Source organism: Topomyia yanbarensis, chromosome 1, assembly GCF_030247195.1.
Source record: "Topomyia yanbarensis strain Yona2022 chromosome 1, ASM3024719v1, whole genome shotgun sequence".
NCBI classification, from domain to species: domain Eukaryota; kingdom Metazoa; phylum Arthropoda; class Insecta; order Diptera; family Culicidae; genus Topomyia; species Topomyia yanbarensis.
The window spans coordinates 106,442,885-106,456,267 of record NC_080670.1 but is presented as its reverse complement, the minus strand read 5'-3'; the positions used below and the strand labels follow the sequence as shown (position 1 = coordinate 106,456,267).

The window sequence follows — 13,383 nt, the reverse complement described above, 5'->3', positions numbered from 1 at the left end:
CCAGGGCAGGTTCAGCGATTGACTTCGTTGGTCCTGAGCCCGCGCTGCCAATTTCGACAAGTTGGATAAGCTCCACTCCGGCATGCTGACCAGGGCTTTAACCGGCCACTGCAAACTCAATTATCACATGGCAACTATTCAGCGCGCTGAGTCTTTTTCATGTGATCTTTGTGAATCCGACTACGGAACCTCATATCATCTGATATGCAACTGTCCAGCGGTAGCGCAATTGCGATTTCGAGTCTTCAGCCGTCCTTATATAGACGAAACCATGTTTGGTCGACTGAAACTCAGAGACATACTAAAGTTTCTTATCCAATGTGGTAAAGAGCTTTAGGCTTATTCGCAGGCAAGTTGAACTACTTGTGAGTTTAACTTACCTGTTGTTTATTTTTGTTTTGTGCTGTTATTTTTCCCACCCTTCCAATTCTACTTCCCCACACCTCCTTGTCCTTTCCTTCCGCTTAGGAAATGATGAAAACACACGGCAAGGCACAAATCCCCGACTATGTCCGGGGAACGTGCCATTTGAGCCAATATATTCTGATTCCTGATAGGAGCAAACTATTTCGTCGCTGCGGCGAGGTGGGACATAAAGAGCGGGGTTGCACTAAGGCACACAAGTGCCTTATCTGCACCGCTAAGAAGCAAGCCCATAAACATGCTATGGGCGGACCTTCGTGTCCCTTCGGTGAGGCAAATACGAAGAAGCCGTGAACGTCACACAGCTAAATCTTAACCATTGTGCAGCAGCCCAACAGCTGCTGTGGCAGTCGGTCTCGGAGTCGAGGACAGATGTCGCCCTCTTATCAGACCCGTACCGCATCCCTGCCGGCAACGGCAATTGGGTGTCGGACGGGTCTGGAATGGTGGCAATCTATACAACGGGACGGTTCCCGGTTCAGGAGGTAATACACCCCTCCGCCGAGGGTGTGGCGATTGCCAAGATCAATAGTGTGTTCTATTGCAGCTGCTACGCCCCACCAAGGTGGCCAATAGAACAGTTCAACCAGATGATCGACAGGCTCTCGTCGGACCTAGTGGGCCGGAAACCAGTAGTCATAGCGGGAGACTTTAACGCTTGGGCAGTGGAGTGGGGCAGCCGCCGTACAAATAGCAGGGGTCAAGCGCTAATGGAGGCGCTTGCGAAACTCGATACTGTGCTAGCTAATGATGGCTCCGCTAGTACATTCCGTAGAAACGGAGCGGAGGCGTGGATTGACCTAACATTTGCCAGCCCGATTCTGGCTCCAGGCATGGAATGGAGGGTAGACGAAGGCTACACCCATAGCGATCATTTAGTAATCCGCTTTAAGATCAACTATGGTGTGAAGCATCCGAGGGCGGGAGATCCCTGTCAGGTACGCGGGTGGAAGTCCAATCACTTCGACAGCGAAGCTTTCACCGCGGCCCTGGGACTGGCGGCCAACACCGACAGTCTAAGCGGGGATGCGCTGGTAGCTGTTCTACCACGCGCGTGCGACGCCACTATGCCGAGAAAAACACTGCCAAGAAACGGTAGATGCCCGGTATACTGGTGGAGTGCCGAGATTGCAGCTCTACGGTCAGCCTGCCTCAGAGCTAGACGTAGGATGCAAAGAGCTCGCACCGAGGATGCAAGAGAGAACCGCCGTGAAGTGTTTCGAGCTGCGAAATTGGCCCTCAACAAGGCCATTAAAAGCAGCAAGAGAGCGTGTTTCGACAACCTATGTGAGAGTGCCAACGCGAATCCGTGGGGTGACGCCTACCGGATTGTGATGGCCAAGACCAAAGGGGGCTCCTCACCCCCAGAACGGTCTCCGGACCGGTTGGCAACGATTATCGAAGTACTCTTCCCGTCTCGAGCCACAAGCCCCTCGCCACCTGCACTACGAGACAGTGCGGGCACGGCCGAAATGGTGGCTCCAGTGACGAATGAAGAACTACTCGCAGTGGCTAAATCCCTAGCAATGAACAAAGCTCCAGGGCCGGATGGAGTTCCAAACAACGCTCTCAAGGCAGCGATCATAGCGAACCCGAACATGTTCAGGCTAGCTATGCAGAGATGCCTTGACGAGTGCCGTTTCCCCGATAGATGGAAAAGGCCGAAATTGGTGCTGTTGCCGAAGCCCGGGGAGCCGCCAGGCGACCCATCGGCGTACAGACCAATCTGTCTGATCGACACGACTGGCAAACTGCTTGAGAGGATCATCCTCAACAGGCTAACCCCGTACGCGGAAGGTACGGACGGTCTGTCAAGCAACCAGTTTGGCTTTCGGAAGGGTAAGTCCACAGTGGACGCTCTCAACTCAGTGATAAACACTGCCGAGATAACGATCCAACGAAAAAGGCGAGGTATTCGATACTGTGCGTTAGTGACACTAGACGTGAAGAACGCATTCAACAGCGCAAGCTGGAATGCCATCGCGCTCTCGTTACACCGGCTTAGCCTACCGGTGGGTCTGTACCGGATCTTGGAAAGTTACTTCCAGAACCGCGTACTGCTATACGAGACCGATGCCGGTTAGAAAAGGGTTCCGATTACCGCCGGAGTCCCGCAGGGCTCGATCCTAGGCCCGGTGCTGTGGAACCTCATGTATGACGGGATTCTGAGACTGAAGTTCCCTCCTGGAGTCAAGATCGTCGGCTTTGCTGACGACGTAACCTTGGAGGTCTACGGGGAGTCAATTCCTGAGGTAGAACTAACCGCAGAACACGCGATCAGCACGGTGGAGGAATGGATGAGCGCGAGAGGCCTGGAGCTCGCTCATCATAAGACGGAGGTAGTTATCGTCAACAACCGCAAGTCGGCACAACATGCAGTTATCCATGTGGGAGAAGTCGCGATCACTTCACAGCGAAGTCTGAAGTCTATCGGAGTCATTATAGACGACAAGCTGACCTTCGGCAGCCATGTCGACTATACATGCAAGAGAGCGTCGACTGCTGTTGCGGCTCTATCGAGAATGATGTCCAACAGCTCAAAGGTGTGCGCCAGTAGACGTAGGTTACTGGCAGGCGTTGCCGTATCTATCCTCAGGTACGGCGGCCCGTCATGGTCAAGAGCACTGAGAGTAACCAGTTACCTGCAGAAACTGGAGAGCACCTACCGCGTGATGTACCTCAGAGTGATATCTGCCTACCGCACGGTATCACACGATGCATCCTGCGTGATAGCGAGCATGATGCCAGTCGGGCTGGTCATTCGGGAAGATGAGGAGTGCTTTGAGCTACGTGGAAATAGGAAAGCCCGCGAGCGCACCAGGGTGACCTCGGTCGTCAGATGGCAGCGTGAGTGGGACAACTCCTCGAAAGGTAGGTGGACCCACCGGCTGAGGCTAGCACAAAAGTCAGCCTAGCAAGGAATGAAAAAGGTGAGCACACAAGTCAGTCTCGCATGGTATGTCAGAAGTGGGGTCTAAGAAAAATGTCCCACATGGGATGCCAGGGGGAGTGACAAAGGTACAATAGAGTGGCACGATTGAGAGTGAATCAGGTGATAGGGTGAGCACCCAAGTCAGCCTCACACGGTATGGGTGGGGAGAGCTCAAAAGTAAGCCTAGCAAGGAATGAGTAGAGTGAGCACACAAGTCAGCCTCGCAAGGAACGAAAAAGGTGAGCACAAAAGTCAGCCTCATGTGGGAGTGTTTGAGAGTGAATCAAAGTGCGATTGAGAGAGCACCCAAGTAAGCCTCATACAGGACGTATGAACGCGTGAGTGAGAGTGAATGAGTACATTTAGTACAGCCATCCCCCCAGAAGTAATACCGAGAGGTAGTTCCTGGGAGGAATGATGGCGGAGCCCAATGGAGTTTAGTCGGTATTAATGGCTGGTCACCATTCTAGCCCGACACGCCCCCAGTGCACCCAGTGTGGTAGATTGGACCCTACCAATAGCACGTGTACTTCTCCATTGTAAAAAAACACATACGCACACACATACACACATCTCGATCTCGACGAACTGAGTCGAATGGCATATGACACTCGGCCCTCCGGGCCGGGATTGGGTTGACGATTTTCAGAGTGATTGCATAGCCTTTCTATATGAGAATGGCAAAAATGTGCCAAAGTGCAAAAAAGTCAATTTTCGCCAAAAAAAAAATCTCGACGTTTCATGTATTTTAAAGACATTTGGCATCAAAAATACAAATTCGATTTTGAAATTTACCTTTACTCTCCCCTTTGAGAATTTTTCAATTGAATTTATATGGGAATTTGCTGTGTGGCCGATCTCTTCAACCCGTAACTCCAGAACCGGAAGTCCAATCAATAAAAAAAAATTCAACAGTGAGATGGGAATGTTGTGCCTTTCATTTAAAACTAACTTTGTTCAAATCAGTCCAGCCATCTCTGAGAAACAAAGATGACATTTTTTCCCTCACACACACATACCTACACATACATCTATACACATAGACATTTCTTGATCTCGACGAACTGAATCGAATGGCATGACATTCAGCTCTTCAAGCCGGGATTAGGTTGACGATTTTCAGAGTGATTGCATAGCCTTTCTTTATGAGAAAGGCAAAACATACACACATACATCGGTTTGGACATGCTTTATCACTCCTTTACCCGGAGTGTGCGAATGTTCAAGAGACACCGGAACATATAGTCTTCGAATGTTCTAGGTTCGAAGAAGTTCAAATAGGTGTGCTTGGTGTGACAGTTGATAATATCGTCGAATAGATGTGCCATGACGAGCATATCTGGGATATTGTCAACAAAGTGGTTACGAGTATTCCCACCTAGCAGCAAAGAAAGTGGCGAAGGGACCAACAAAGTAGTGCTAGAAAGCCGCCGTGAGAGCACAAATCGCATTTCGAGAGAAATTCCGCCACCGGGGAACTCGTTAGACTCTACCGGAATAGCCGGACCGCCTACTCACGGTACCCTACTAGGTGCTAGTGAGTAGGCTAGATTAGAGCGAGTAGATCGCGTCGAATAGCTAGCAGTGGGTCGTTGGGGCGCCAGTGAACCGGAAACTGAACCCCTCCCGGAATCGCAGGACAGACTTTAGCACCTACTGGCTGGCATGTTGGCTAGGATCGGTTCATCTCCTGGGCCCAGATCGAGTACAACCTACGAAGTGGGGCTAAATAGCTCACGTAAATGAATATCGGCATCGTAAGAAATCTATCGCCGCGGGAATCACAGTAGGCTAGATTCACCGCCGTGGACTTCCGACAATATCGTGACGAAAATGGGATCCAATTGGCTTATGAGACATACCGTCGCTGTTGTGCTATCTTATTACATACGCCATTTTGGGGTAAACTGAGTTAGATATGCCACATCACTTGTCTAAAAAATCTCTACAAAGTTCCGTTTTCAGTATTTTGACATTCTTCTTGGTTACTGAGATATAGCGAGAAACGTGCTGAGAAATTCTGTGATTTTTGCCTAAACTGACTGTCTGTTTATATTGATGTATTAGATGTTTTACATTTCTTATAATAGAAATGTATAGAATTCGCTCAAACTTTCAAAAAATTTCCGATGCCCGGAGGGCCGAGTCTTATATACCAATCGACTCAGCTCAACGGTTTGGGACAATGTCTGTGTGTGTATGCAACGGACAAACTCTCATTCGTGTTTCTCAGCAATGGCTGAACCGATCTTATCGTTAGACTTTCAGAGCAGCGTGCACCCAGTGCACTAACACAAGAAACGGAAGGTTATCGAATAGTATCGTTTTTCTATGTAAAACTGTCTGAGAAATACAATGGAATAATCATTTTCAAAATAAAAATACACTATTTATAAGAAATATGCAGTTTAAGTTTAAAACTGGAAATATATTTGGCAACACCGAAACCAAAAATTACTTCTTCTTCTAGATTCCCTGACTCATTCCCTTCAAAATGCATCCTATCGATTGTTTCTAGCCCCAATTAAGCCTGAAGATACTGATAAAAGTTTATAATTGATGATTTATTTGTATGGAAAATTCTATGCACGATTATGACAAACCATTCAAATTTTGCCATCGATACACACTTATGACACGTGTGTTTGCGATTTTTGTTTACATTTTTAGTAAAAACTTGCATTATAGTCAATCGATCTTCGTAATATTTGAGAAAATAATACAGAATAAATTGAAGCGTAAATTGTCTTTTATGAATTTCTTCAACCATTTATGAGTTTCAAGATATTCAATCTCAAACTTTAAAAATCGGTTTTCTCGAAATGTGCTAAATGGCGCTTGTAATAAGTTAGCAAAATAGCGACGATACATCGGTACCGAGAGAAATTCCACCGCCAGGAAAATTTCAGTCGGAGTAGGGTGAGTCCATTGCCGTGGACATTCCGAGTAGGTCGGGATAAGGCTGCGAGCTGAATGACTCACGGAAACAGGAGCTAAATGACGCGTGGAATCAGCAGCTACACGGCTCACCGAGACAACAGCTAAAGAGGACGTACTAGATGGAGACGAAAAGCAATAGAAGAATTTATTGCTAAATAGCTCAAAGGTCGAGCCATATTATGGATTAAGTGAGGCTCCAAGATAGCTGCGGAAAACTCACGAGCAAAAGAAGGAGGTGGTACGAAAGCACACAGAGTTCCCCTCACGATGCAATACCTTCATATAGTTGCGAGGGGGAGGGTGAAAAAAGAGCAAGGAGTATTTTAGTGGTTAGGCACAAAAGTGAGTTGCGAGTCCCACACAGTGCACAGGTCAGGCTTTTGGAGTGTTTGAAATCTGACTATAAAAACACAGACGTTGTCCCAATTCATTAAGGTTATTCGATTGTTATATAAGACTCGCATCTCCGGGCATCGGAAAAGTTTTCAAAGTTTAAGTGAAATGTATATGCATATGTCTTTTAGGAGAAATGTAAAAATACAATACACTTACCTACACAAATGCTGCAAACTTTGAACGTGTTTGAATCGTGAAACTGGTTTAGTTAATTGAACACGCAGTGGCCCATGCTCTGGTCGTCGATGAAGAAAAAATAAATATCTTCCGCTTCTCGAATGCTCAACTGCATTTTCGATGAACTCCATTATGGTACGCGATTTGAATTTTGCGCAAGATCCGAATGAAAACGTCCCTAAAACATAAAATATTAAGATCATTAATTTTGTTTTATTAATATTGAAATGCAATAATACGGGACGGGATGTGCAAAGTGAAAAAAGTAAATATCACCGCGAATCGACTATAGCCTCTCATTGCAAACCGGAGCTTTCTTGATGATTTTCATTTTCATGAAATCGACGTATCTGGGTAGTATCGTAACGTTCTGACTATATACAAGGTGCTTTTAGAAAATATATTTTACATGCTGTTAGTCACAGAAACAAATATGCAAAATGTTTTACACAGCTAATACCAATGGTAACATAATTCATGTCATCTTTGCATTCAGGAATCAGGAATCAGTAGCGTCTGGCTCAAATGGCACGTTCCCCATGTTGATCGGAGATTTGTGCCTTGTCAAAAATCGTCTTTTCATCATTTTCCTGATGGGAAGGATTGGGGAAGTGGTAAGGTTAGGGGTAAGGAAAACAACGACACAGAACAATTAAAACAGAGTATTCTGCACCCCCGGAGTGATGCTGAACGATCTGCAGGTGCTACAACAGCAGGAATAAAACTTCCAACCCCCGGAGGGATTTAGAACCTCTACTCAAACAGTGAGCGGATATATCAACAACCCCGAGGGGATATTGAGATAACAGAACGACAACACCCCCGAAGAGATATTGTCATTCAAATACGGTTAAAAAAACTATAGCTCTTTACCACACTGGGTTAGGAACAAAAGCATATCCTTAAATTTCAGCTCTCTGTACATAGGTTCATCTATGTATGGAGAACCAAAAAAACCGGATGCGCAATTGCATTAATACAGGGCAATTGCATATCAAATGATATGATGTTCCGTAATCGGATTCACAAAGATCACATGAATAATACTCAGCGCGCTGAATAGTAGCCATGTGATAATTGAGTTTGCAATGACCAGTCAGTGCCCTGACCAGAATACAGCAGTTGTGCTTGGAAAAATGCAACAAATTTCTTGACATTTTCGGACTCACATCCGGCAGAAAAGCCTTTGTTTGAACGCAAGTTTGCAAGCTACGCCAATGGTTGGCATGTTCGAATGCAGCCCAAGAGGGAATCTTGTGCTTTATCCAACTTATTGACAGTGGTAGAACTTGTTCTGGACCAACGAAATCAGTCGCAGCGCCTGCTCTAGCCAATTCGTCCGCCCATTCATTTCCAGTAATACCGGAATGACCGGATACCCATAGAAGGTAGATAGCATTTGAAATGCTAAGTTCTTCGATTTGAGTTCGACATGCGATTACTAATTTCGATCTCGAATCTGCCGAACTAAGTGATTTCAGGGCAGCCTGACTGTCAGAGCAAAAATAGAATCTTTTACCGCAAATTCCCTATTGAAGTGCGGATTGTACGCCACACAGAATCGCAAAGATTTCTGCTTGGAATACGGTACAGTATATACCAAGCGAATGAGATTGGTTTAATCTCATCTCATGACAATAGACACCAGCACCGGCTCGGCCCTCCAACAAAGAACCGTCCGTATAGCAAACTACGTATTCTTCAAGTTGTCGCTCCATCCAGCCAGACAGCCATTCCTCACGAAGAGGAATTCTCAAATTGAAAGTTTTAGAAGGAAAACTACATGTGAGTGTAAGGTCACTGGGAGCAAGTGTATATTCATCCCAAGTAACCATTTGGGGCCACAGTCTTGTGTGGCTAGTTACACGATCTATTGGGTTACTGTTCCAGAGCCCAGTAACCTTAAGACGGTATGCACAAGAAAGTGTTTCTTGTTTCAGAAACACATGTAGTGGTTTTATGTTCAAGAGTGCCTCGAGAGCAGCAGTAGGTGTTGTCGAGAACGCCATCGCCATCAAGACCATTCTCTGAAGATGGTTTAACTTTGATTGGATTGTCATGACTTCTCCCTTCTGCCACCAAACAAGGCACCCGTATGCCAGTATTGGTCTAACAATTGTTGTGTAGATCCACTGAATGTACTTGGGTTTGAGTCCCCAAGATTTGCCGAAAGCCCGTCTACATTGGCCAAAGGCCATGCAAGCTTTCTTGATCCTGAAATCGATGTGAGCTGTCCAATTAAGTTTTGAGTCGAGAATTACCCCAACGTACTTAACTTGATCTTCGACAATAATTTCAGAGTCAAAAAACTGCAATGGACGAGAACCATTGAGGTTTTATTTGGATTAACTGATAGTCCAACATGAAGACACCACCGCTCAACAACACATAAGGCTTGTTGCATCAAATCAAAAAGTGTGTTAATGCAAATACCGGTGATCATTATATGATAATCATCGGCGAAACCATACGTCGGAAACCCAAGCTCATTTAGTTTTCTCAACAAGCTATCGGCGACAAGGTTCCATAGAAGTGGTGACAGCACCCCACCTTGAGGACATCCGCAGACACTCAGTTTCCTCATCTCTACTTGTCTTAACGATGAGCACAGATGTCGGTTGCTAAGCATTGCGTGTATCCAGTTCGTGATATATGAAGGTACTCCATGATCTCGTGCTGCTTCCAAAATGGATTCGAAAGACACGTTGTCAAAAGCACCTTCAATATCGAGAAAAACTCCTAAACTTGATTGCTTTTGTGAAAAAGCTTTTTCAATGTTGTAGACAACATTGTGTAACAGGGTGGTAGTAGACTTCCCCCGCTGATATGCATGTTGCATTGCATGCAGCGGGTGCTCGCCCAAGCTACCATCCCGAATGTAGTGGTCGATTAAACGTTCCACTGATTTGAGAAGGAAGGAGGTCAGACTGATCGGTCTAAAGCTCTTTGCCTCCTCATAAGTGACGCGGCCACCTTTGCGAATGATTTTGACAGTTATTTCGATAACTGATATACTTCAAACCCGCCGGATGCCACGCGGCCTTTAGGCTGGTTTTGTCCGGAGAAAGATAATAGAGTTATCAACCTCCTAGTGAACCACAGCCAGTTATTATTATTATTATTATTATTATTATTATTATTATTATTATTATTATTATTATTATTATTATTATTATTATTATTATTATTATTATTATTATTATTATTATTATTATTATTATTATTATTATTATTATTATTATTATTATTATTATTATTATTATTATTATTATTATTATTTTATTGTTGCTCAAGTAGCGTAAGACATTCATCTTTTTTATGCTACAACGATCTTACTTGGAAATGATTATAAACATTGAAAATTGAGTTTAACTAATTATTATTTGCTTCCTATTCAATTCAAAAATTCTGTGCATTGCTTCCTAAACACTTCTAATGATTGTATACGTTTGAGTGAATCCGGCAGAGAGTTCCACATACAAACACCTCGCACAAAAAAAGAGTTACCGTAGAAGGATGTAAAATGGGTTGGAATTGTAAAATTGTTAACCCTTGCGCTTCGAAAAGGTTGTAGTTTCTCAAACAAATAATTTGGACTTTTTGTATATATAATTTTATGCAATAATATGCAACAACGAGCTGTTATGAAATTGTCAAAAGTGAAACCAATTAATGTAGAATGTAGATGAGTTACTGAATCTCGACGCCTTAGACTATAAACAAACCGAACACAAGCATTCAATGCGATTCTAAGTCGTCCAAGAGTTTGGGCGGATACACTAGGAAGTACAAAGTCGCAAGCAATGAAGTGTGGCAATATATAACTTTTAAATAGCTTAAGTTTTGTCTGTCTAGAGATCAAGTTGGCTTTTGAGTACAAAGAACGTAGGCTTGCGTAGATCTTACCACACTGACTTAAGACGTATTTGTCCCAACCCAAATTGCTTTGAATAATAAACCCAAGACTTGTCGCATGTTCTACAAATTTTATTGATGCTTCTCCAATTTTTAGCCTGGGATAGTCACTAGTTCTATAGCGCGAAATTAAAAGTGCTTTTGTTTTGCCAGCATTTAATTTGAGTGAGTTGGATTCAGCCCAACGTCTTATGTTATCTAAATCCTCGTTGATTAATTTTTCAATTGTGAAATTTTTCAAACCACTGCAGTAAAAATACAGCTGCACGTCATCTGCAAATAAGTGTATGTAACAATGTTTCAAAATGCAGGGCATGTCATTAATGTACATACTGAATAAAACGGGTCCGAGCACTGATCCTTGGGGAACCCCTGATAGAACAGGTAAAAAAATCGAGAAACTATCACCCACATGAACTGCTTGCTTTCGGTGCTTCAAGTACGATTCAACCAAGCTAACTGCGTTCATTTTGAAACCAAAATTTGGTTGGAGTTTTTGACATAACTTTGAATGAGATACAGTGTCAAATGCCTTTGAAAAATCGAGCAGTAACATCACTACTTTGCCACCTTTATCGACAATGGCACCAATATCATCGCAAACTTTTAACGTCGCAGTTTTCGTACTATGACCAGTGCGGTAACCCGACTGATGTTTATAAATTAAATTCTTATCGTGCAGATATGAACATATTTGTTTTTTTATTATACGTTCGAAAACCTTTGACAGAGCGCAAAGAATACTTATTGGCCTCAAATTATCTAAAGAACATATATTGTTGCGTTTTCTCAGTGGTAGGATTTTTGAGTATTTCCAGGCATTTGGAAATTTGCATGACAAAATTATTCTGTTGAACATATGAGTTAAAGGCTGCAATACTAATGGTAGCACAAGTTTTATGAATTTGATTGGAAGTTCATCTAGACCAACGGCATTTGAGGTAACTTCATAGATAGAATTGACTATTTCAAAGTCCTGGATTGGTTTAAATTGAAATCCATCGGTGTTTTGTAAATAATTCATCGTATCAGAGTTATGCGTTGTGGAAAAATTGTTTTGAAATGATAAGTCCATTTCATCTGCGCTAAAATTAGTTTCTGTGCTATTTGGAGGTGTATTGAAACCCAAGTTACGCAGCCTTTTCCAAAAAACCTGTGAAGGTAGGTTTGTTGATAATATATTGTTATAATATGTTTGTTTTGCTTTTATAACCATGCAAGTGACTTGGTTTCGTGATCGTTTAAAAACGCTAAAGTCGTCCTCGTTGTGCGTAGATTTCCATTTATGATACAACAAATCGCGATCAATCCTGGCTTTTTCAATAAGTGGGCTGTACCAAGGGTTGCAACATTTTGAGTTTTTTCTAAATTTGCGAAGTGGGACGCAGGTATCGTGAAGTATCTTCAAGTTTGAATTAAAAATATTTACAAGAACATCAGGGTCGTCAATCGAATGAAAATGGTTCCATTCGAATTTGTTAAATTCATCCAATATAAAATTAGGATCAATATTCTTGTAGTCACGATAATTCAAGTCCGTAGATATATTGTCTGTGTTAAATTCGATGGAGGAAAAAATCAAATCATGAAGGGAAATATTGGGAACACTGATTTGTCCAAACCTTAAAATAGTTTCAATTTTATTGGTTATGATGAGATCTAGCTGAGATGATCCATTTGTGTGAAAGAAGGTGGGCTCAATTCCAACATTATGCATTGACAACGAGGACATCATATCCCCAAAACGATCAGATTTTGTATTCTTAGTTAACATGTTCGTATTAAAATCACCAGTTAGTACTATTTTATCATAGAAAGCTCCGTACTGAGATAATTTTTCGTGAATTAGGTCGGCGCAATCTAGATCGGGGTGGTTATAAAAGAAGCCGATCAAAATTTTGTCCTGTCGAAAGCTAATTTCTATGAACATGAATTCAATTGTGTGTCCTCGTATTTCAACAAAGGACATTTCTAAAATTTTATACTGAAAATTCTTTTTAACATACATTACAAGACCGCCACCAAGCCTTCCTAGTCTATCGCTCCTCACTGTATTGTATCCATCGACGAAGATAAGGTTCGAGTCTTTTCTATCATTGAGCCACGTTTCACACACACATGCGACGTCTACTCTGGAAATATTCATAATCTGACGAAGCTCATCGAATTTAGTCATGTTTCTTGCGCATAAACTCTGAGCGTTAATAGAGAACATGGACAATTTATTTTTAAAAAATGCCGATTTTAAAACAATTCCAGGAATGCAAATGTTTGTGGAGATGTTTGGTTGTGTTGAACTAGCCATAGTCTTTTTGAAGAAGTGTCGAAAAGCAATGCTTCTGAATAATCGTATTTGAATAAGAACTACTCTGAATACTACACATTATAAACAAACAATCAAAATCTATCACTGACAATCAATTTTACACAAAAACAACCTCGAAAAACTTTCATGAAATATAAAATATCGTGTTTACGTACTAAATACAATCTTCTTAGTAATACAATATTTATCAATCAACTTTGTCACCAAACAGTAGAACATTAGCCTTGAGCACCACAACGCACGACCAGAAGCAACAATATCAGCAGTCCCATTA

The 13,383-nt window shown here is 42.8% G+C and overlaps 1 protein-coding gene across 2 annotated transcripts in view; it reads right to left on the bottom strand.

Moving 5' to 3' along the window:
• Positions 1 to 13,383, bottom strand: part of LOC131678223 (suppressor of cytokine signaling 6) — a 1,339,559-nt gene that overhangs the window by 340,555 nt on the left and 985,621 nt on the right. For both annotated transcript variants that reach the window (XR_009303619.1, XM_058958257.1), the window contains exon 4: positions 6,848 to 7,046. Coding sequence is in view for 1 of the 2 variants with exons in the window: in XM_058958257.1 (XP_058814240.1) it covers positions 6,848 to 7,046 (199 nt within the window). In the remaining variant the exon portion in view is untranslated. The remainder of the gene's footprint in view (positions 1 to 6,847; positions 7,047 to 13,383) is intronic.